Raw genomic sequence first — 23,739 nt, 5'->3', positions numbered from 1 at the left:
AGTTGAGAAAAAGCCTTTATGCTGTTAGGCTCTGCTCTTTGCTGGGAGGCTGCGTTGTACATTGTGATTTTCCAGCTGAGACCGGCGTCCGTCCGTTGGTACCTCTGGAAAAGGGAAGCATTAGTTTCACTGGGAAGGGAGGCTGCTGGAAAAGCTTCCCAGGAACAGAGCAGTGCTCAGTCATAGTGCCAGCCTCCAGGTTTGCATGCAATGTATAAAGCAAGAGCTGGGCACAGTCTCTCATCATAGACTCTTGTCTGTGATTTGCTGCTCTTCCCATCATGTTACATAATTTGATCAGCAGAGAGGTGCACCTCAGACTTTGGGGTGTAGAGACTTGGCTGAGGTTGTGGAATGTGGACACACAGCTAAAGCAATACAGGCAGGCTCTGCTGTAGGCCCGGAGCAAGCTTTGACCTGCAGATAACATGCAATGCATGTAAACCTTCAGGCAGCGGCAGCATTCCAAATGACTAACGGAGAGAAAGTCAAACCTTTCCCTATGAGTATCCTGTAACACAGCTTTCTCACAGCTGTGAGAATAAGAAAGACTGCTGGCACAGAGACAAGCTTATGTCCCATCCCATTGCCTCTGCTTTAGCATGGTGTTTCTTTCCTTAAAATTTCCATCTATTCCTACAACCATTTACCTACACAAACAAGCATATGAATTTCCATGAGATTACATGTTTGTGGGCTGAAATTATACCTCTGCTTCTTTTTTTGACAAGCCTAACAAAAGTTTGAGTTATAAATAAATGATAATTTCTGTGTATCAGTAAAAATCACAGTCTAGACTGTAATCAAACCCAATGAAAAATACCATATCTGTAAAAAGTAAGAAATTCTTCCACTTCACAAGCTACAAATCCATATGAAACATGCGAAAACTGTCTGACATCTCTCTTGGGTTCCCTAAAGGATTTTTCATGTGACATTCTGTGCTTAACGATCATTCTAGTTATTTGCAAGAAGCCTGCAATCTGTTCCTATTAAAATATTACCTTACCTTGCAACATGTTAAAGTAGAACAAAAAACATCATACTGATCAAGTTGCAATATAATTTTCAGCTGACTTGCTTCTTGTCATTTAACGTTGTCAACTTTCTCCATTCCAGTTCTTTCCAACTAAGGAAAAGAAAACTTTAAACCTACTGAATATGTTTATTTCTAACTGCCTTGCAAAGGTAGTTGTTGAGATTCTCATGGAAAGCTTAATTTATTCAAGAGGTTGTGGAGAAAAGGTTTGACTGAAATTGATGTGACCCGATCTAGGTGAACCTGCTTCTGCAGGGGGATTGGACTAGATGATACCTAAAGGTGTCTTCTAACCCCTACCTTTCTATGATTCTATGATTTTAAAGGTATGTAGTAGTGAGGAAGGTGTAAGAACTTAACAGTATGAATAAATTAATTGGTAAAAGAGAAGAAACCCCAAACATTAGCAACCAGAATAAGCCAACACATGATTACAGCTAGTTCCATGGCCAATATAAATCACTTTAAATCCAATGCCCTGGTGATTTCGACTGCTCGTGAATCTGGCTCCCAACCTTGGTAAACAGATAAAGAGGATTTGCATAATATATTGAGATAAGGGATTAAATTTCAGTTGGGTTTTTCTTTTTTTTTTTTTTTTTGCAAGTTTGTATTACTTTGGTACTCTTTTAAAACACTTTTGATATGATGTTTTGTCGTTAGTGTACTTATGTGATTGGGTCCTGTGCTTTACGGCATGATGCGAACTATTTCAGGAAAAGACTGAAATTGCCCTTTTAGGGTGGCAAACAGCGGTTGTTCACGCTGGAGAAAAAACATTGGTTGTACAACCGAACGGGGAAAAGAGGAAAAAAAATCGTTTGAAACAGCGTTTAAATCAGCACGGAGCCTGTGCTTTCCGGTGGTGACGACAGGCCCCGGGCAGGCAGCAGTCACCCTGCAGGGATCCGCCGCCCGCTCCGGGGGCCGCATTCTTGCAGTGCCGCAGGCTCTTCCACCTGCTCCGGCGCAACCCGCTGCCAGCGACTCCCGCGGGCGCCCGGGAAGGCCCAGGGGAATGCGGGCTCAGGGGAATGCCTGCCCAGGGATGCCGCGGGGCTCCCCGGGCCGCAGCGCACACTCCCTTCAGCCCCGGCCTGCGCCCCTCCCCGCCCCCGACAGCCCTCCGCTGGGATCCCGAAGCGCTTCCAGCAGCCGGAGCCAGGCCCCGGGCTGTTCGCGGCCCTCGGCGGGTGCAGCTCTAACGGGCCGAGAGGAGGCGATCGCCCCGGGGCTTGGAGCGCGGCGCCGCCCGCTCGGTTGCTAGGTCCTCGGCTCGCGTCCTCGGGCAAGCAGGCAGCACGGGCCGCTCCCACCGCGAGCGGGGCCGAGGGGAGACAGGCGGCTCCGTAGGGCCGGCCTCCGCCCCGGGCACCGCCCTCCCCTCTCCGCGGATATCTCCCGCCTCTTCTCAGGCGCTCTCCTCGCTCGTACCTGGGTGGGAAGGCTCGCCTTTCCCGCTCCGCCTGGCTGGCCGCCGGCCGTGCCCCCTCGCGGGGAATGGTCTCTTCCAACTCTCCGCCGTAACCTCCCACTGCTCCTCCCGTTAGTGCCTGGCTCGGATGCTGCCGCTCGGGAGAGCTCCGCCGCACCGCCCGTGAGAAGCGGCACGCAGCGCCCGGCCTGGCATCGCAGCACCCCTGGGAGGACAGCGGTGCTCCAGGACCTCCCACTCCGCGCCCCGACAGGTAAGAGTGAGGGAACAGCGGGACGCTCGCCCTCTGCGCCCGCGCTTCGCCTGCCCCGCCGCCGCCCCGCTCCGGCTGGGAACAGGCTGCTGGTCCCGGGGAGCGGCTACCCGGCGTGATTCAGCATCGTCGCCCGCGAGGGAGGGGCAGCGGGGAAGGGCAAGCGCTGACAAGCCTGTGGGCTGCGGTGCCGGCGAGCTGGCGGAGGGGGGGGCGGACAGCCGGAGATGCGGGTCTGTTCCCGAACCGTGCCGCAGCGGGGTGTGTTGCCGGCTCGGGGCGATGCTCCGGGCAGGACCGCGGGGCAGGGCTGCCAGCTCTCGCTGCCTCTCGGGTGCCCGACCTGAGGGCGTGTGGGCTGCGGGACCAGAGGCTGGCTCTGCAGACAGCATTCTCCCGCAGCCCACACCCGTGGCGGCGGCGGACCCCGGGCTCGGGCAGCGCGGGGCTGGGGCGCAGGTGCGGGCGGGACTGCGCGGTGCCGGGGGGCAGCGGCCCCGTGGGAATTTTCCTGAATGCAGCGCGCAGCCCTCGTGCTGGGAGGGGACAGAACGGCGTGCGTGTTGCAGCGTGAGGGGTGAGGAACTTCAGGGTTAAAGGTATTCATTCTTTCCCCAAATTCTCCGTGCGGAGTCCATCATCTATGCAGGTCCTGTCGCACGTACCGCCAGGTCTCATCAAAGCCAATTAAGGCTAAAATGGGCTCGTCTGTCGGCAGTGGTACCCAGTGGAGGCTGAAATATAGAACAAGTTAAATCTCTGGAGATACTAGTCAAATATCTTCCTGCACTTTCTGCGCTTAATTGAAAGCCCGTAATCTGTGTAATCTTTTTGAATTTCTGCTATTGAAACCACACAGAATTGTAAGCAAAAGGGAAAACCAGTTGATGCTGGAATTTGAACCTATTGTTGAGCTCTGTGAAACTGACTTAAAGCTTCAATATTGATCCCTTTTGTGCCTTTCTTAAGTACTTTCAATTTGAATACCAGTTAGATTTTATTCCTTCTACAAATAAACCTAAACCAACCAAGCGACACTGCCCACCCTCCTCTGGGTACTTTCCCACTGAAATCCTGTATTAATATTATGCACCAGGGTGTTAGAACTCATCTAAAAAAGTCTTGGAGAAATCCTGCTGCTGGTTGTTTGCACAACTGAAAGACTAGAAGCACTTTTCTATGTGGGAATTGGTTGTCTCCCAAATTCTACAGAGCATCTCAAAATACACAGTGACTTGGCATCAGTAGGAGCTTTTGCCCATGTTTTAAGTTCTAGGATATAGTTTTTAATAGAAGTAGGCTGCTACTTTGAACAAAAAATGACAGAAGCAGCTATTATGCCAGGGTTTTCTCTTACTTGATGAGTAAACATAGCATCTATACTGACATATGAAAGTATTATTTTTCAAGCTAGGTTTTCTGAACAGAAATTTACAAGGTTTCAAACTACATGAGCTGTTCCATACAGAATATGGAATTTCTGTCGTAAGGAAAGAACATGTTTTTACCTGTAGATATTAGCAGTATTATGTAAGACAGTGTAGCACAGTGGCTGTCAATTTTATTTTTAATGGTTTGGTTGGGTACATTCCACATACTTTCAAAGGGATGTGCCCAGCAGTTTGGGAGAGGCCAGGAGATCAAGCCTGTCAGCCGTTATGAGGTAATTACTCCAGTAATCGAGCAATCATTTTAGTAATCTGAGCCTCCAGTTTGCAATAAAATAAGGGTTTGTTCCTTCTTTTTTCCAAAGCTGATAGTTTTAAATTGACAGTGTAGATGAAGTTGTGGACAAGTCTGAAGAACTGGGAGATGAACTAGTCAATAAGTAGTTAAACACTAAACCATGTGTTTTTTTTCCCTGAGTTCTTTGTCATACTGTATGTTGATAATAAAGGCTGTAAAAATATTTTGAAGGTGAAATGCAGCAGACTAATGTGGACTGCCAAATGTGCTTGCTCTGAATTGTCAGCATCAAGGAAGACAGAAATAAGATTTCTCGATTTGAATCTCCATCTGTGGATGTTTATTATAAGTTTTAAAAGTTTCAGTAGGATATATATGGCAAATGACTCATTTCTTGAACTTCCACATTTTGATGTTCAGTGGTTTTTTTTGTGGTTTGAGAGTGTGTATGTGTCCCCATGTTTTTGTGTTGTATTAAGGAGTATTTTTGCATTTAGTTATTGGTTATTTCTCATATCTGTGAGTTCCTGCAAACCTTCAGAAAATTTTGATTGTTATTACTGCCTTAGAATTGTTGTGAGTTTTGGGCCAGTCCTAAATCATAAAGAGCCTGAATTGTATCGATAGATTCTGTATCAGCCCCTGAAGAATAAGATGAATGCTTGTCAGGCTTTTTGATGAAGTATTTCCATCATTCAGAGTTGACACAGTGATCTGAGGTGGGAGGGAAGTAGTCATATTTTCCTAAAAAAGAGCCAGAGTCTGTGTAAAGGTAGTAGGAGTTCATTTTATTTGGAAAGACACATACAAACTGTTCAAGCTAAGATGCAAGTACTACAGCATATTGGAGGATATTAGCTGGATTTTAGTTTTCCCTTTGTGATCTTTAGAATATTTAGCCTCAGATTCACTTTTATTTTCTACACATCTAGGAAGTTAATTTGGATCATTTGATTTCTGGCAGCAGGATTCAAATGGCTCTTAAGCATGAGGAAGCTCTTTAGAGCTCTGTTAATCCTTACCAAAAACCCTGCCAGCATGGTACTTTGCAGCTACTCCTCTTGTAGATTTTATGAGCTTCCTTTAAAGTTTACTGGAACCAACGAACCTTTTAAGCATTAATATTTTAGATACTAATGTATTTTAAATTTAGAATGGAATTAGTTGATGACTGCTACACTAATGGGTAAGAGAATAATCTGTAATTGAGAATATATGTGGGAGAAAAAAACTAACATACTGAAGTAGTCACCATGAATCTGTTTGGTATTAGGGCAAATATTCCTGTTCCACTGTGGCACTCTGCTGGAACCAAGAGGATCTTTCAGACCAGGAGGTTCCATAGCACCTTAGTCCACTGGATACTTTCTTCGTGGTGGTGAATATATGAACCTACAGGTTCTGTAGGGGTTAGAGTCATAGCTTTTGGATTGTTCCCAATATTCTTCTTTGCCTTCTCTCTTAAACACTCATACAGCTGTACAAAATACTTAAAAAATACTACCACTTTAATTCATACTCATTTATTGACTTTTTTTAGCTATTGCCTTGAATTCCATATACCAGGAAGCAAGCTCTAGTGTAATAGTATAGAGAACTGGTTTTGTGTTTTCAAGGACTAAAAGCAGCTGTAAGGATTATTACCTTCAGTATCAGTTTTAAACAGAATACAGGATCTCCAAAATGAAGGCCAGTATATACAGTTGTAGTGTTTCTTTTTCCAGTGTTCAAAATACAAGTTGAAATCCTTTAAAATGTTAAAAATATGGATATAAATAAAAAAGAAAATCTTTGCTTCAAAGTCAGTATTTAGGAATATCATCACTTTTTTTTGATGAACATTCATGTCTGGGGACACAGAATCAGTACTGCTTTATTGGGAGCCCAAATTTACTAAAATAGTGACAGAAATACAGAAGAAAACAGCTCACTCTTCACTTTCTGTGGAGTGACATGCCACTTCCCACTTATGCTTGTGTTTGGTTTTGGAAGGATTCCAGATTGAAGTCTTAATACGTACCACTGCTCAAATGCACCTTGGATGGCAACATTACTGTTAATTGATAGAAAAACTGATTGCCTAAAAGGGTGAAGTGCTTTATGCTGCAGTTCAGAAGCCCCTTCTGGCCAACAATAGTAAGAGAGTACTAGCAGTCACTCTTAAGAAGACAGATAGACAAAGTCTGCTTTTCACATGTAATAAATGCTGCAGAGAGAATTGAGTGGGGCGTGGGCTTCACAGTTAGACACAGCGATGTGTTGACAAGTTTATTTTCATCCTTGCTTAGTAGCAAAAAGCTAAATATATTCTTCTTTGGTTACATTAAAGTATGTTTCCTTCCAGCGCTGTCCTTGGGTTGACATGTGTTTGTTTTATTTTTAGCGCCTGAAAACCAGCACAGTAATATCCCTATAGGGTGCAGGGGAAGCATTGCAGTATAGCATGAGAAAATAAAATCAGATGCTTAATACTGAATTCATGCAGGTGAAGAGGCAAACATCTAGGTACTGTTTATGAACACAAAAAAGAATAGACTGACAGGGTAGAAGACTGTCAGATTTTATAAGGAAGTTGATCTTATTTGCTTGCTTGGAATGGACTTTTCTTGAAAAATATAGAAATGTAGATATGATGGTAGTCAACATTTTCTTTTATGGGTGATTGTCACGTGTTTGGTGTTCATTGAAGATGAAATTTCTGTGAATTTGTTAAATTGTTTTATCCTTCCAAGCTTGGTGTGTGAGAAATGTGCTAAAGCACTTCATATACATTACTGATAGAAGAGGTATGAAAGATGCATGCAATTTATTCACCCAGGAAAAAACACTCTTTTTAAATTACATTTCATTTCATGTGACTCTTTAGAGGGATGTAACATTATCCTAACTTTTAATCTTTATGTCAACCTGATGACTTTGAAAAACTATAAATTACTAGTGAGCATTGACAATTAGGCATTAATTTGAATAAGATCTTTTGCTTTAAAATGAACATGAGAATATGACTTTGGTACATTTTGTACCATTTTAAAAATGGAAGCATTTACTGAAGAGAGTGTTTCTGAGGATGGAGAGGACATATTCAGTAAGTAAAATAAAGTGTTGCTGCATGATAAGACAGGAATCAGTGCTGTTTTGGACTGTTGCAAGGTCTTCAGTATAGCTGAGAATCTTGTAGGTCATTGATCCAGAGCAGCATCCACAAGTGAAGAAAAAGAAGAAAAGTACGGGAGCAATACAGAGTTAGATTTGAAATTCTGGACACCAGTTGGGAAATGATGCAGTTAATGACTCCAAGCAGTCTTTTAAAAAAGCCTATATATTACTTTCCTTTGTTGCCTCTAGATATCAAGAGAAAACGAAAGGACGTTGTGGCCTTTTCTGCTAAAAGCAACACTGAGGAATACAAACACATGTAGAAAGTAAGTCTTTGGTGTTTTCAGAGAAAATGAAATAAAATTTATAGGCTAAAATAAAAAAGAAGATACATTATTGTGAGTAGGTGTTTGGAAGTGTCTGATGCAGATAATCAGCACATCATTTAGTTTCACTGATGAAGAAGAAATACCTTTCAATCAGTTGTGGGACATACGTACATAATGCTGTTTTAGCTGTCTGAGGATATTAGATTAATGGACCTGTGAGGCTGACTTTCCAACAGCTGGATATAAGAAAATTGAAACCAAGGTCATACAAAGAACCATGGGGAAACATTGTCTATGAGAAGAGACTTCAGAGATGCCCAGATTCGACTCCCAGTTCTGTTCCACAGGAAATTGCACCAAGTTTCCTCCTATAATTTCCCACTGTATTCAAAGTCCTTGGAATTCACCTTTTTTTCAGTTTTAGAAGATATAACTTGTCCAATCACAGCCTAAGTTAGAGGCCTTAGTCCTTGGTGGGCTGGTTTTTTTTTTGTTGTTTGTTCACTTTTTATTTAAGTAGAGTGAGATTTTCATGCTGAGCAACTTGGATGGGATTCAGCTCACCAGTGTTTATACGTCTCTAATCCAGATACTTGCAGCTGCCTGTGCTGATTATACGTAGGCTGCCTGTGAAGGCAGCCCAGAGAAACCAGCTCAAAATCTACATTGTAGAGATGTACATTTGTACAGATGAATCTACTGTTATGTCTTCATATTTGAGGAATAAATGTGCTTGCAATGTCTTTTGTTGGTCTTCATTGTAGTATTTTTCTCTATTGTTTTCTGTGACAAGGAGACTCATACTTCTTACGAACTTGGAAAAATGGAAGCAAACTAGTAGAGATATTGAATAGTGGTAGACCTTTCGAGTGTTCAGAGCTTTATTTCTTTGTGCTTCTGGTGCAAATATACACAGCTGTTTGATTTTTCTTTTTCACTTGAATGGGCAAAGAAGAGACATGTTCTCTGTGATTCAGAAAGAACAGCTCTTCCACTTTGTAAACAAAGGAGGAAGAAAGTAATAAGAAATATCTTTAATGCATATTGTAGCTCTCATCTTCCATCTACCTGTATATGATTCCTAAAGGATGGCACTACAGCTAGTGGAAATACAGACACTTTATGTGAATCCTTTGCTATCCCACTAAAACCTGACTCTCCACAATACTTTGTTTTTGTAGGACGCAGGTGACAGTAGTAGTGCAGTTGGTCTTGACACATGCAATGTGACTGCTGTGAAACTGACACGAGAATAGAGTACAATTGATTTCTCCAGAGGGGTTTTTTTTCAGTTTTGTTTATTTTGTTTCTGAAGGTTTGTAGTTTTGTTATTATTGTTGTGGGTGTGTTTTGGGGTTTTTTTTTTTTGTTTTGTTTGTTTGGTTTTTTTTCCTGTGAGAAGTAACCGGCTTGAACAAAAGACTTTTCCAAACCTTTTGCTGTCAGATGGCATTCACAGTCCATCCTCATTAAAATGTACTGAGCTGTCAAATGAGAACAATTTTAATGAAAAAGAAAAATAATATGACAAAGAAAAGTTGTCTTGTGAAATGATGTCAGAAAAAAAATTCTTGTTGATATAAATTGATATTGTAAAAAAACCCAACCAAATCTAAGAAATGAGAACATTTTCAGAATGCTACAGAGTTATCCCATGAAAGGTAGTAACGTTTCACTTTCCATCACTTCAGATTTCGTTTGATTTAAAAGTTACTCTATATATAGATTGTAATCCTGGCCTCCCCGAAACCAAGTTGGTTTGACTTCAAAACCCAAATGTCCTTGGTTCAAGGCTGGAAGGGAATCATAACCCTTTTTCTTGTCGCAGGTTATGAACTATTAATTTTCTTTAGCTTACCTCTCCACTATTATTTTATGTTGTTATGATCTTGACCACTTAATTCTACATTGGGAGAAATAATTTTTCTGGTTATGGTACCTCATGTCTTTGGTGTAATTCCTTCCCAGTCACAGCCATTTTCTGGTTTTAGATTTTACTTCTCTTTAGCTTGTTGTTGTGACTAAATCCTGCTGGCTTTCTTCCCACAGCTCTTGTCACACTGTAAGTGAAGTGGGAAATAACACATTCTCTTCTTGTAGCATGTGTTATGCCTTTCTCTTTTCATCCAAAATACATGGAGAAAATACCTGGAAAGAGTTGAGAGAGATCTCATTTAGCCTATCCCTAGCACTTTTTAGAAGGAGCTGGGGCTGCTGCTTGTCTTTCCCTGGTGTACCAGTACTGCCTGAAACTGTATCAGCTGTCAATTATTGATAGAGAAATCTGTTTCCTGAGGGCTGACTCCTCAGATAGTTTCAGCAGTGCAACACTAACGGTAAGTGATTTCATTTTGCTGCTTCTGCTGCTTCTACTGCAGAAGTATTTCAAATGTTTCTGTATCAGTGGGAGGTCCTGGTATGACTGTTTATTCTGCAGTATGTAATCTCATCAGTTAAATTCATGATAACTAAAGTTTTTGCATTCTTATCAGTAATTTGTTTGCAGATGGATTTGATATATCATCCTGCTGCATGCTGCTGTTAAATTTTTTTCCCACTATTGCAAACTATGGTAACTGAAATATATTACCTTCGATTTGAATGCTAATGCATTCTTTTTACCACATATATTTTGGAATAAGTTGTTTTTCTAGCATTCTTGCTCATTTTCACAGTTTTTGTGCTGTTTCTGATACATACTTGAGCTCATAGTTTATCTTTCCTTATAATAGAGAACTAGATTCAACAATGTCTTCTGAATATACTACATCTTGATCCACTAGCTAGGCAAAATATGCTGCTGGAGAACAGGAAGAAGCTCTTTCTGTGGTGCTATATCTATATATGACCTGCACAGTAATCCCTGTTTTTGAACCTGTGAATCCTAGGTTAGCTATGAAATATGAAGCATTCCCCGTAGATTGCTAAGCAGTTCTGGGAGTGATATTTGAAGCTCATAATCTCTGTCAAGAAAGAAAGAAATTCAGAGGCAACTCCATTATTTTTAGGTGGAATCTTTACTGTGATGGAAAATTTGACTTAAATGGAATGTAGTTTTAATCTGGATAAGACATGGGTTGATCTTGTTACCAAATGAATGTGTCTTAATTGTGTTCCTGAATTGTGTCACCAGCAGGGCTGTTGTGTAACTGAAACACTATCATATAAAGGCTACAAAAGTCAGTAGAAGTGTCTGATTACTTCACTGGACTACGGAGGAGACCCTGTTACAACTGGCTTGTTCTCATTTTCACTGTAAACTCAAGACAAATTTTGTACTTTGTATACGTTTATTTTCAATGATAGAACTGGGAAATTTCCCGGAGAAAAGGTCTTTCTTCCTTTGAGCAATCAAAGGAACATAAAATTGGAAAAAAGTTTCACATTCGTGAAATAATTTCCAGAGTCCTGGATCAATAACGAGCACTGACTCCCAGTTTATTCTCCGTTTCTTTCTGTTTAGATTATCAGTGGTTTTCTCCCTCATTCTCATTTGTGCCAAAACTTTGCATTAAACATTTAAGGAAATATTTAGTCTTCTGGTTGTTAAATAGCTTTTACATACTTTGTATTTCTAAATGCATTTGTCTTGGTTTGCATTTGTTTTTTCCTTATTGAGATTATCAGGAAAATATACTCCTTGGCCACAAAAATTTCTTAATATATATGAAGGATGTGATATGTCTGAGAAAGAAGCAAAAAACCAATAAATATTGTAATTTTCAGCCTAAGATAATGCTTTAAAAAAAAGTGTGTAGATCAGTTCTCAGTCATGTTTTATTTTGAGTGGTGGTGATGTGTGTTGCTATAACATAATAAGAAATGAGTGTAATTGTTTCTTTTGAGTATTTGAAAAACAATTGACTTTTCAGCCAGCATGTATTTGACTGTATAAGTTTGTCTTTTTGCTTCATTAAGAATACAAGTTAAAAAATGTAAGATTAAAGTAATGAAACATCAAATGGAATCCTGCTAAGTGAATTAAATATTCCATTGCTCTAGCCTCAAACTGGCAACTTCTATTTCAGTGTGTTTCTCAAGAATAGCTTTTAACCAACAGAAAGCCCATTGAGCCACACACTCCAGAGCCAATCGCTTTTGAGTGGTGTTTGTTGAGAGTTGACCAAGATGAATGAGGACAGGACTAACTGTGATGTTCCTAACTTGCAACTGTGCTGCTGCTATGATTAAAGTAATGAAGGCAAATAGTCATACTTAGGACAATTATCTCCTCAAATTTTGGAGTTAGTTTAAAACTGCATTAAAAGCTACGGTCCCCTTGTCAGTATGATCTCTGTAGCTCAGAGACAGATTAATTGAGCGATTACTCAAGAAATAAAGTATTCAATACAACATGGTTGCATCTATAATGCTGTGCTTACCATTCAGAAGATGCCATTCAGATTCTGATCCTGGTGAATTCAAGCATATATTGGAAAATCCTGGTAGACTATTCTCATGCTTTGTTCTTTTAAGCAAAAATTAAAGCTAGGGTGTATAAGGTCTGATATGTTCCATTTTTCTTTTTTTGGATATTCAAAATATTTAATTTACAATTAATATTTAAGATATGTTATTTTTATAGGCTTTGTGACTACATACTGTATTTCTCTACAGGTGAACAGAATATACACAAAATATTCCTGTAGTAGGATACTGGAGTCTCATCTAATTACAGGTAAGGATAGTGACTTGATTTAGATTCCCTACAAGGGATAAAAATAGTGTGACACAGAGGGTTTGGAGCCAAACCAGCCTTTTAAATGATATTTTATAAGTTGTGTCCATTCCAGTTAGAGAAGCTTCTGAGGACTTGCATCCTTTTGAAACTACTGATTTTTCTCCTGTTTTTATTTGTAAAAATATTTTCAAGTAAGTGGTACCCTATTGAGCCCTAAACTCTAAGCTATGGGAAGGAAAGTGTGTTTTTGCTTGAATGTTTTGTGGCTGCTGGAATTTCTATCTGTATTTATCAACTGTTTATAAAATACTGGCACTGAGTGTTGGTTGCTATAATCTTAGTGATACTGTAGGCCAACGGTGAATATTTCCTGACTAGCATTTATTCTTTACATAGTGGAAGTATACGGTACAGTCATTAAAGTATTAGAAGTCTGCCAGGCCTCATACAGACAAATGAATATTCCCAATGGAGCTGAGCAAATAGATCCATAGTTGGAAGTGTCAGGCTACTGTAACAAACAGTTTGGTGATCTAGAAGACTTTGAATAGACATTTCTTGTGAGTGCACTTGGTAGTTTGTTCAAGGCGTGGTTTTTTGTTTAACATTTGTACATCAGTTGCAGCAACTGAAGGCAAATGTCTGCCAATTTATATTTTGGGGTGCTGTGGGAGTGTTATCCTTGTTACTAAACTAGAAAACATTGTTATGTGTCAGCATGGAATTAGGATGATGTAATCCTCAATCAGAGTCATCGTGGGCAACGTGTGATGACTGCAGTCTCTGTCTAGAGGTGCTGAAATAGATCTATGAATTGTAGAACTGTAAAATATGAGACGAAATGGGGCAGGCTTCATGTGGAGCTTCATGTGTGGCTCTTGGAATATACAGAGGTCAAGAGAAATGATTTTAACAGTGTTTGTGTTCTTGTATTCCTGAACTTGAGACTGTTTTCAACATGAAGCCAATGCCACCAACGTGAAGCAAGGGAGTGAAAATTGGATATGTGAAGGGGAACTTTCTAAAGATAGCCATTTTTACTTTTTTTTTTCTTCCCCAAGATCCTTAGTAAATTTTCCTCCAAAGGCTATTTATAATGCAATGAATCATTGCAAATATATCAGCTTCATTAAAGGATTAGTGCTTTTTCTGTTTTACTAAGATAACTATGCTGACATATGTAAAATATTAAATTGTCCTATCTTGTAGATCTCAAAGATCTCTATCTCTTGCCAGAGAAATAAACCTTTTGAGAGATGAATGACAGAAGATGAAAGGAGTAGTTTAATTCCAGCAGTGATTTGTGTGTGATGCGCACAACTTAAAACACTTTGTGACACATGTTGGTGTATGTTGACATGCTGTATTGAGGAGCATGGTTGGCACACGATAACATCAAAAGCAGAGTAGAGGCATTCCCACATGTACCACAACTCTCTTGTTCTCCAAAATCTCTCGTTTACTCTTTTTCCCTACCAAAACCACACTGTTCACGTCAGACTTCAACATTATTATTACACATAATCATTATTACATGTTATCATCTCTGTTTCTTTCATTAGCAGCCATGGTTGTCTCACCACAAAGAGTGTTGGCCATTAGTGTTTGGCAGTCTGGCAGTCAGCACGGCTGCCTGCAGTTGCGGTTCCCAGGACAAATCCAGAAAAAGTCCTGTTTGTTTTAAAGGGAATTCTTCATTTCAGGTGTCATAGTTCCAGCCCCTCTATTGTGACACTCAGCTGCTCCCTGCAGAGCTGATTTGTCCAATACATTCAAATGTAACGTATGCTTCCAGACTGAAAAGACCTAGATCACTCCAGTGCTGTTTTATATGAAGGTGGAATCATTGTTGGTGTTGCTGAGGTAGGGAGTTACAATAAATAGAAATGGATTTCTGTTCAGGAGTGTTGAGTGGAACTTACTGTGATCAGGGGCTAGGAATATTTTCTGTTCTAGAGTTAGTGAAATGTTGTCCTACTGACAGGTTCATGGTGTTATCAACACTTACTGAAGTGGTGAACAATAGTATAAGACGTATGCATTGTCTATGCTTTTTTGCTGATAAAGAGTAGACTATTAAAGCGGATATTTTTTTAAGTAGTACAAGATGCAGATATATATTTTCTGAAATTAAGATTTTACTGTATAAAAAAACATGATTGGGATGTTTGGGTTATTCTGTCAATATTTTCCTGTGACATTATGAATGTTGTTTATGAAAATTATGTTTATGAAAATTTCTAGGCATTTTATTTTATGAGTTATTGATTTGCAAGTCATACAGATTCTTTTCACTTGTCTCATAAATTAATATATTTCCTATTTTACTGAACAAAAAAAAATCAAGCATAACCATTTTTATTGTACTCTTCTAATACTGTCTCTTTGACAGTCCTCTCAATATTCAGAATATAACTATGAAACTGTAATACTCTAATTGCTAACAGCCTGAAATATGTTATCACATTAGAAAGGGCTTTTGAAGGATGAGAATGAGCCAACAGATAGTCACATTGTGTGCTCTGCTATGAAAGATACTTTGGAGGTCATTTTTTAAAGGGAAAATCGATCTTCAGCTTTGAAAGCTTTGACATTGATTTAAATTCAGCTAAGGATTTGGAGTTTCCTTTTGGAACATGGATGAATGCAAAAAGAAACAATATTGTTTCAAGTCTTCATTGAAAAGAAAAATTCTGTGTCCAGTTCTCATCTGTGTATATTGTGAGTAGGAAATCAGTGATTCCTCCAAACCTCTTATGTTGTGACATTTCCACCCTCTTAACAAGGATACATTTCCTATTTTCTGAATCGGGAATATGCATTTACCATTTCATAAACCTTTTGTGATAATAAACAATGAAGAAACTCAACCCAGAGCTGTGAAGTGCAAAGCCAGGACAGACCAAAAGAAAAATCTTCCATAAACTGAGACTACAAAGGCCTCGAGGCTTTGTGCAGATGTACATGACTGAGCCTCAGAGCTGGCCCTGAAGGGTCATCTTCTGATCAGACTCCAACCATTGAAGATGACATACCTTTTATGTTCTCTAGCAAAAAATACAGGTTCATAAGGATGACTTAGGCTCTGTTTTGCATTCTGTTTTGAAGGTAGACTGGAAGAATCAGGATAGTCTGTTTTCAGTATTGCTGAGTAGATGTAAAATGTTTGTTACGTAATCTGTGTTACAGAAGGCTAAGACTGATTCTAGGGCCTTTAAGACTGGTTGGAGTCTTGAATGGGTAGTAGCAATTTTAAGGTTAAACTCACACTACAGTAACTGTAACTTACGAATTCAGAGGTAAAATGCTGTTACCGTAGCTTGATTTGGTTATTTTGGTAGTTTGGTAGTTCAGAGAAACTTTTCAAGTTTTATAAATTCTGACCATTTGGATAAACTACTTCAGAGAATTATTTTACAGAACTGCATGATTCAAAAAAGTTTTATCATGTAAATCGTGCTGTTGATATTCTTGTGTAGCTTGTAGCTGTCCTTTTTTACAAATTAAACACCTGAGAACTCTGTACAGTCACTTTATCTAAAAGAACTGCTGAATAAACATCTTGTCTTATTTGATGGTGAGAGTGAAGGGTGTTGAAATTAATAGAGTTCATTTGACTTCATAATATTTTGAACCAAATGCTAATGTATGTGCATTTTTAAGCTAGCTGACAGATAGCCTTTTAAAAACAAGCATGTCATTTTGACACTCTGAGCCTCAAAATGAGGATTACTTTTTGCATGTGGAATTTCTATGTAGGAGTGAAAATGTGCCACCAAATTGTCCTTTTAGCATGTTACAATAAAACTGCTTGGCTATGCTTGCTTGTAGCAGGAACACATAAACATAAGTTTTGTCAAGACATATAAAAAAAAGTCCTGGAAGCATATGAGACTTTTAAATGTGCAGTTTAATTACTGCAAACCATGATTACCTTGCTATTTGAAGATGTTACTGAAAAAGGCATTTTTCTCCGTTATAATTTTTGTTAAAGTCTTAATCTCATTTTGAATATGCATTTTATAACTCAAATCCAGATCACAGGTAGGTTACAGTTTTGTGTAACTAATAGATAGCAGACTCCTCACTGCAGTGTATCCAGACTTTCACACTCCAAGGGAGTAAAAAGCATAATTATTTAGGTTAGACTGGAAAAAGACAGATGTTTGCTAGGTCAATGTTCTGAGGAATGTTTTTGCTTCTTTCTTCTTCTTGTTTCTGTGATATTTTTGTTATTTTATTTTTCCAGCTGAGGAGTGGTGACTGCAATGTTGTGATGTTACCATTCCATCTCTATGGTCATCTGCCAAGCTCTGTAACTATGTCTTCGATGTGTCTCCATTTCAGAGTTGAAAGCTCCTTATGTCATGAGCTTTGTGGATTTCTTCCCAGCAACTATGCATATCCAGACACTTTTGACAGCATTGAGAAAATTGTACTAATGGACTCAGAAGAAAGCTGTCTGCTAGTTTTAAAGTCTAGTCTAAAATTTTCTACCGTTGGTTAGTAATTACTTGTCTGTACACAAAGAATGCAGGAAATGGAAATAAAACTGACAATCTAGTCTTTGTAGCACTTCACCTAGGTAAATAGAAAGATACAAAATATTAGTTGTCTTTGAGAGATCTTGGCATAGGTGCATGGCTTAATATCTGAAGTCACATTTTCATTTCATCAATGTGAAGTTAAGCACAGGCATAGCCCATGGAGCTTTTCAAACTGGTCATCAGTAGAGACACAGTAGCTAGAAGGAAGGAAGAGATTAATGTCAAAACCAGTCCACTGAGCGATACAATGTCTCTGCGTTGGAACATGGAGTGCTTTGATAGTAGGTTATTCTACCAATCTTAGTGCTTAAATCTTTTGAATTAAATGTGTTTTAAATCTATATAGGCAATCTAGTATTTCCTTGTTAGGATACACAGTAGTGATTTCATAGTTACTGATATGACCCAGTTAGCTTAAACAATCTCTTTGGATTGAGTATATTTGTATTTGACTTCCCCTTCTGTATTTTGGTCCTTTTTCTGGCATGCTTACTATTTTTTTTGGGGGAAAAAAAGAGTTCTGATGGCATGCAATCCCTATATAGAGGTTAAAAATAGCCTTTTCATCTCCACACTGCATCAGGATGTAGAGTGAAGGATCATGAAAGACAGAGGTCATCTGTTATCAGCATATAACTTAGGAAATAAAAGAGAGATTTGTTAAAAAATATTCTTCTGGCCTAGACTATATAAAGAAGTATTTTTTCAGGCAATTCACTAACTTCTTATGATACACTTAATTTGTGTAGCAGCAAAAAATAACTTTTTAATTTTCCACAGGATATTACAACTTGCAATCAAGGAAACATGGATCATACCATTAACTATGAAACCACTGCTTCATACTGATACCCCCTTCTCACTCAGGTGCCCTCATACCTTTTTCAGACTGTTCCTTTAGATGGACTCAGGCATCTGCTTTGGTCCCTGTCTGTGTGCAACCCTTCATTCTCCAGCAAGACTACTTTACTTCTACTGTCTCTGGAGGGAAAAAACCTCTCTGTTTCTAGGACAGCATTATGTGCAGTGTATCTCTCTTGCTGCTTCTTTCACACCTTTGCCAGGCAACCATAAAGATAACATCTGATCTTTTTTTTTTTTTTTTTCTTTCCAGTAGAGCCCTTTGAATAAAGTACTTATTTGTATAAGAATGTGCTAACCTGATGAAGATATATGCTTTTCTTCTTCAGGATTTTTTCTCCATTTATAGGTTAACGATTTTTGTTCGGCCATACTTGAATCACTATGGGTGAGCAAAAAACCTTCACCAATTTGTATCACACTTTTGGGAGGGAAATTGTGTATACAGCAGGAACTGTGATCCTTTTCTGTTTGAGTGTAAATTCAGTGATTCCTGATAGCTAACTTGCCAAGGTTAAGCAAGCTCTGTTAGTCCCTTCTTGGAAATAGAATACTTTCCTCCATTTTAATAAAAGCAATCTCTTAGAAGCAGGTCTTTCATGTAGATTACTAGAGAGATACGCTTCTACATTGTTACAGCTGAGCGTGGGTTATAGGTTATGCTTATTTTATGAGGAAAAACTTGTCAGTCATAAGCACTGACTTGGAATTTGATGTAATCGTAACCTGGCTGCTGCCATTACTGTTGCATGATCTGGTGGGCCCTGTATTAAGTTTTACCCTGTAACTGGCAGTTCCACTGGGGCCACAGAGGCTGCCTGCAAAGTGGTCTGCACTGCAGATCTTTTTTTCTTCAGCATGTCTGAGACAACTGTGCTCTGACCTGGGAGTAGAACTGTGCAATAAAAACAAATCAAGTGTTACAGGCTGGAAAAATGGTGTCTGGGGAGGACCTGGGTCTGAGAACAAAGTATCTCCCCTCTCTCAGCAACAGCCCTTCATTTATTGCCTCAAAGATACGTTCCTGTCTCTCCCAAGTCACCTGTTCCTCCAGTTAGAGAACTGCTTATCTGAAGTACAATCTGAGAAACAGTTGCAGTTTACTTGGGAGGATTGGAGCTTCCTCAGCATCCTGGTCTTAGGTTTTCTTCCTGGTGAACTGGAACTTCTTGTGGTACTGTGCTGGGGACATATACAGCATGGAAGTCTAAGCAGGAACAAGTCCACTGCTCCCGTGGCTTAGCCTGCAACTCACAGCTAGTGCTCTGGGTCATGTATTTCTGCAAGTGTGATGCTGTACATCTCACCTGTCACGTGACATAGTGGGAAGAAAAGCAATTAATTGTACCTGTTTTGCCCTTTGGAAAGGAGATGGTTCCAGGAGGAATAAAGAAAAGGAGGGAATCCAATGTGAAATGTTTTGGAAAACTACTAATTTTAAACTGCTGGGGTTTTGGTATTCAGTGAAAAGATGTGTGACTCGAAGCAATTGTAAACTGATTTTGAATTGTTATATACAAACTTAAGGCAGAATACAGTTTAACTTTATTGGTAGAAGGCAGTGCTTGTGAAAAGTCAAAATCCTAGAGTAAGTTTGTATACATGGTTGTGGTGGTTTAGCCCTGGCTGGATTCCAGATACCCATGAAGTCATAACATCACCTCCCAGTACTCCATCACAACAGTGCAGTAATGATGCCTTTTGTCTTTGAACAATTCAGTTTAAATCAGGATTTGACAAATAGACTGCATGTGTCTCTTTAACAAGATCTGACATCATTAGAGGACTGCATGCTTCAGCTGTAATGATAATTTTGTCATCTGTAATCTTGTCAAGAAGAGAGTTACTTCAGTACACTTAAGATCACCATAAATCTTGTACCATCAACTTAAGCAAGTGTGTTAAAAAGCTATCTGATTGAAAGTCACAGACCTTGAGTATTGGTGCTTTCTATTAAACCTTAAAGAGTATTCTTCTAAAAAGAGTAGAATAGTTTCTATATAATGTAATTCAACATATCGTGAAGGTCAGAGCTTTGTGGTCCACTTTCAAAACACAGTATGTTTCACCATATGTAACTTTGTGCAGATATATTTCTGTGACTGTAAGCAGAATGAAAGCTCTGTGAGCTGCTTGGGTTTTATTGCTACATCATAGCTTGTAAATCCTGCTCTATTAGTAAGGGCTGGAGTTTCTCACGTGGAAATACTAATTGTCTTGACGTTCTTCCAAATTTGTTAAAAGTTTTTAACCAGTAGAGCAGATGAACGGCAGTTAGGCATTTGTGTATGTGCATAGAAGTCCTTAATTGGCTGACAGACATACTGCAGTATTATTCCCAGGAACTAAACATGTCTTGTACACTGGTGATATTCTTAGCTTGAGAAACAGATAACACCCAATATTCAGTGAGTCATTGTGCCCAGCACTGCTTTTCCTTCATGATGGCTTTAAGATGCGTGAATGTTTTGCTTTCTCATCTCTGTATCTAATTTTAGTAGGCCAATGGGTAGGAGGCATTTCAGGCTACTTTCTTCAGATGATGGCATTTAAAACAAAAATTTCAAAATGACCTGCCAATTTTAGTTCAACTGAGGAGATTTTCTTATCAAGCTCTGGTTAAGCAAAGTATGTCGTGAGTAGGTATGACTGGCTGTTACTATTGTGCTGTCAAATATTGTACTGCTGTATAAAACATCTCCTGTTGTTACTTTATGGGTAAATACACAGGGTCACGTTTTAATGTTAATTTGTGACACTCTTCTAAATGAGTGTGATGGAGAAAAGTTTGTCTTATTACAAAGCAAAACTTGGCCCCTAATAGCTTGAAGACAGTCACAAAAAACCACACAAAAAATTGTGTTACTGGACTGTTGTGGGTAAATTCCTGTCGTGCAGCTCAAGGTATCTGCTTTTTGTATTTTCTTACCAGGAGGATGACTTGTCCAGAATATAAGTATATCTCTCTTGCTCTTTGTCTGGCATGTGTATGCACACACAATTTTGCTGATGCACATCATATCTATTCTTATGACTATGTTTCACATCATAAGTCATGGATGAATTTGACTTTACTGTAATTTTCTGCTGTGTATAGCAGAAGAAATTCCTCACATTCTATATAAAGCTGTTTTAAGTAAGTTTTGCAAGCACCACAAGTGGCAATATAAAAACTAATGTATATTAAAGCTAGTGTAAGGAACTTTAGCCACCCATATAATTGCAGAAAAGAAATGAAAGCATTTAAAAATCAGCAACTTATATTGTGTATATTTTGAAAACTTGCAGATTTGTTTGAGGCAGCCTGCTCTAGACAACATTTGTTCCCTTGCAGACTTTGTTATAACAGTGCTGTGTGACTGAAGTTTTGTACCAGTGTGTTTTGAAGTGTTTTATTTCTGAGGTTTTTTTCCTAATATTTTAACCCTTTGTTCTTCTTGTTCTTATGTGCTTAAGCTGGACCTAAGAAACATTTTAATATGTGGGATTTTCACATGTGGTAATGTATTCATAGAGGAAAAAAAATCAAAATTTTTCATTGCTGTAGGCATGAAAATAATATTTTATGCAAAAAATTACTCACTTTAGAAACCGACAATTTAGATAGTTGCCAAACTGGAATGTCTTTGAAATTATTTCTGTTGTGTCATGAAACTGCATCCATGCATTACCAAGTGATTATTGCACAATTGCTTCAAAAATGTTAAAAACTGAAAAAGTGGAAAAATATTAAGGTGATTTAAGTTAATTTCCATTTGATACCTGAAAGCACATAATACAGTGTGTCTTTTTTTTTAATTTAAAATATGGTTTACAATAGCTAAGAATTCGGTGAACTTTGTGGAGATAAAAATTTGCAGTATTGATTGAATTTTTTATTACATATTTCCTTGCCTGATATCTCCCATACTCAAATGAAAATAAGAAAATGAGATAGTATAATCACATTTTGAAAGTTAATACTGCAAAACATTTTTTTGTATGGGTTGTTTTTTGGTTTTTTTTTTTTTTTTCTTGTTGTTGTTGTATTTTTTTTTTCCCCCCACAAACAAAGCAACTGAATTGTAAGGAACGAAATTTTGGATCTCTGATAGCTTGTTCAATCTTTTTAAAGAAACAATATTTTTTACTTATTATTAAAAGTATTTTCATATTTAGTTTTCTGCTGTTTATATTTTTTTCAGTATTTCTCTCTAACAAAGTCTCTCTCAATTTTTTTTTTTTTAAATACAGATCTCTCTCCATTCCAGGACTAGTATTTGCTACAAGCACAGACTGCAGTGGTATGACTGGAGCTTTAAATAATTTGGCTTTGAGAGTTCCATCGTTTTCTGAGAAGCTGGAACAGAATTTGGGCTCTGCTTCTTCACTGTCCTAGGTTATAATGCCATCCTTGCCTAATGAGGGAGGTATGCTAGCCTTGGATTTTTAGTATAACCTACTCATTATACAGTGTGCTTGTACCTCTCAGTCACAATGAAGTAAATGTTTGTATTTCTAGTTCATTTGTGTATGTTATTTGAGATGTAAAGATGTTAATAGTTACAACATTATTTTTCAAAGATAACCATGGAACTGCTTCTCTGACTTTGGGTTCAGAACTACCCTATCAAAGCACAATTAAAAGAAAAGTCAGAAAGAAGAAGAATGGAGTCATCACTGCAAATGTTGCTGGCACAAAATATGAAATTGGTAGGAAGCTACATATATTATTTTCCTAATAGCCATTGATGTGGGCAAATTGCTAACTAATGGGGTGAATTAATGGGTTTTACGTCAGACTGATAGTGAGACATTTCCAAAGAATTTTCTTATGTAAGAAACTTCTGTTCTCTTTTTTTGTAACACTGAGTTGATAGCTTTGAACACTGTGCATCTCTTACTCCCCATTGTGATATGTGGGGAAGGGTTCTGGAATGCGAAAATCTTGAGTAATCAAGAAGTCTCTGGAAAAACCCTGTAATTATGAAGTACATGTGTGTTTGGAAGTTGACTTTAAGCCTGAAGAGATTAACAGTGTAGATTTAACCCCAATTATTATACAGTTTCTCAATAAAATCTACTGATATTTTGTATTTTGATACTTGAGACTACTTCAGAAAAATCTTTTCTCCTAGAACCTGAGTTACACCTGGCACATAATCAGTTGTTTATCTTTTTTTTCAATGTTAAAATAATGTATGTGTTTGTTTTTGTAACTACTGAACCTTGGCTAAGGAGACATTTTTGTCCCCTATCTGCAGTGACACTTAGTCATCACTATTTAAAAATAAACATATGTGATAGCCAAGATTAAGTCTAAAAGCTGTGCAAATGGACTTTTACTAGATGATTGTGGAATGCCATGAAGCTCTTTACAGTTCTGATCAGTGGTTGTGCTTTGATTCCAGCCTCAGTATAAGGTGCTGTAATGTTGTGATGATATGCTTGCAATGGACCGATAGAAATGTTGCAAGATAAAGAATATTTTGCTTGCTAACATAGTTCTCATTTAAAGACTCAAGTATTGGAAGTGTTTAAAATTAAGGTTTTAAATTGATTTTCCAATTTTGGAAAGTGAATCTTTACTTAGAGATCTTAGAGATTTGAATCTTAGGTCTTTGAATCTTAGAGATTAAAAATACTCCCTAAGTATGTGATCTCTCTGTAGTACGTGTAGTAATAAGAGAAATGGGATTTGTGAAAACACGTGATGAAGATGAAACAGCTAATCTTATATGGAGTGATTCTGCTGTGCAACAAGAAAAGATTGCTGAACTTCGGAACTATCAGGTAGAGTGGTAGTTAAGATTTCTGACATGTTGCAGTAAAC

The 23,739-nt window shown here is 38.5% G+C and overlaps 1 protein-coding gene across 2 annotated transcripts in view; it reads left to right on the top strand.

Moving 5' to 3' along the window:
- Positions 1-2,606: 2,606 nt before the first annotated feature.
- Positions 2,607-23,739, top strand: part of TTLL7 (tubulin tyrosine ligase like 7) — a 73,723-nt gene continuing 52,590 nt past the window's right edge. The window contains exons 1-5 of one of the 2 annotated variants that reach the window (XM_062003744.1): positions 2,607-2,727; positions 12,456-12,516; positions 22,161-22,336; positions 22,491-22,619; positions 23,578-23,699. In XM_062003744.1, coding sequence (XP_061859728.1) covers positions 22,312-22,336; positions 22,491-22,619; positions 23,578-23,699 — 276 coding nt within the window. In that variant the 5' untranslated portion in view covers positions 2,607-2,727; positions 12,456-12,516; positions 22,161-22,311. The remainder of the gene's footprint in view (positions 2,728-12,455; positions 12,517-22,160; positions 22,337-22,490; positions 22,620-23,577; positions 23,700-23,739) is intronic. The other variant, XM_062003745.1, reaches the window with a different exon arrangement.

This window comes from Colius striatus, chromosome 10 (assembly GCF_028858725.1).
Source record: "Colius striatus isolate bColStr4 chromosome 10, bColStr4.1.hap1, whole genome shotgun sequence".
NCBI classification, from domain to species: domain Eukaryota; kingdom Metazoa; phylum Chordata; class Aves; order Coliiformes; family Coliidae; genus Colius; species Colius striatus.
Note: the sequence above shows the minus strand (reverse complement) of the source record. Positions and strands in the feature narration are given on the sequence as shown.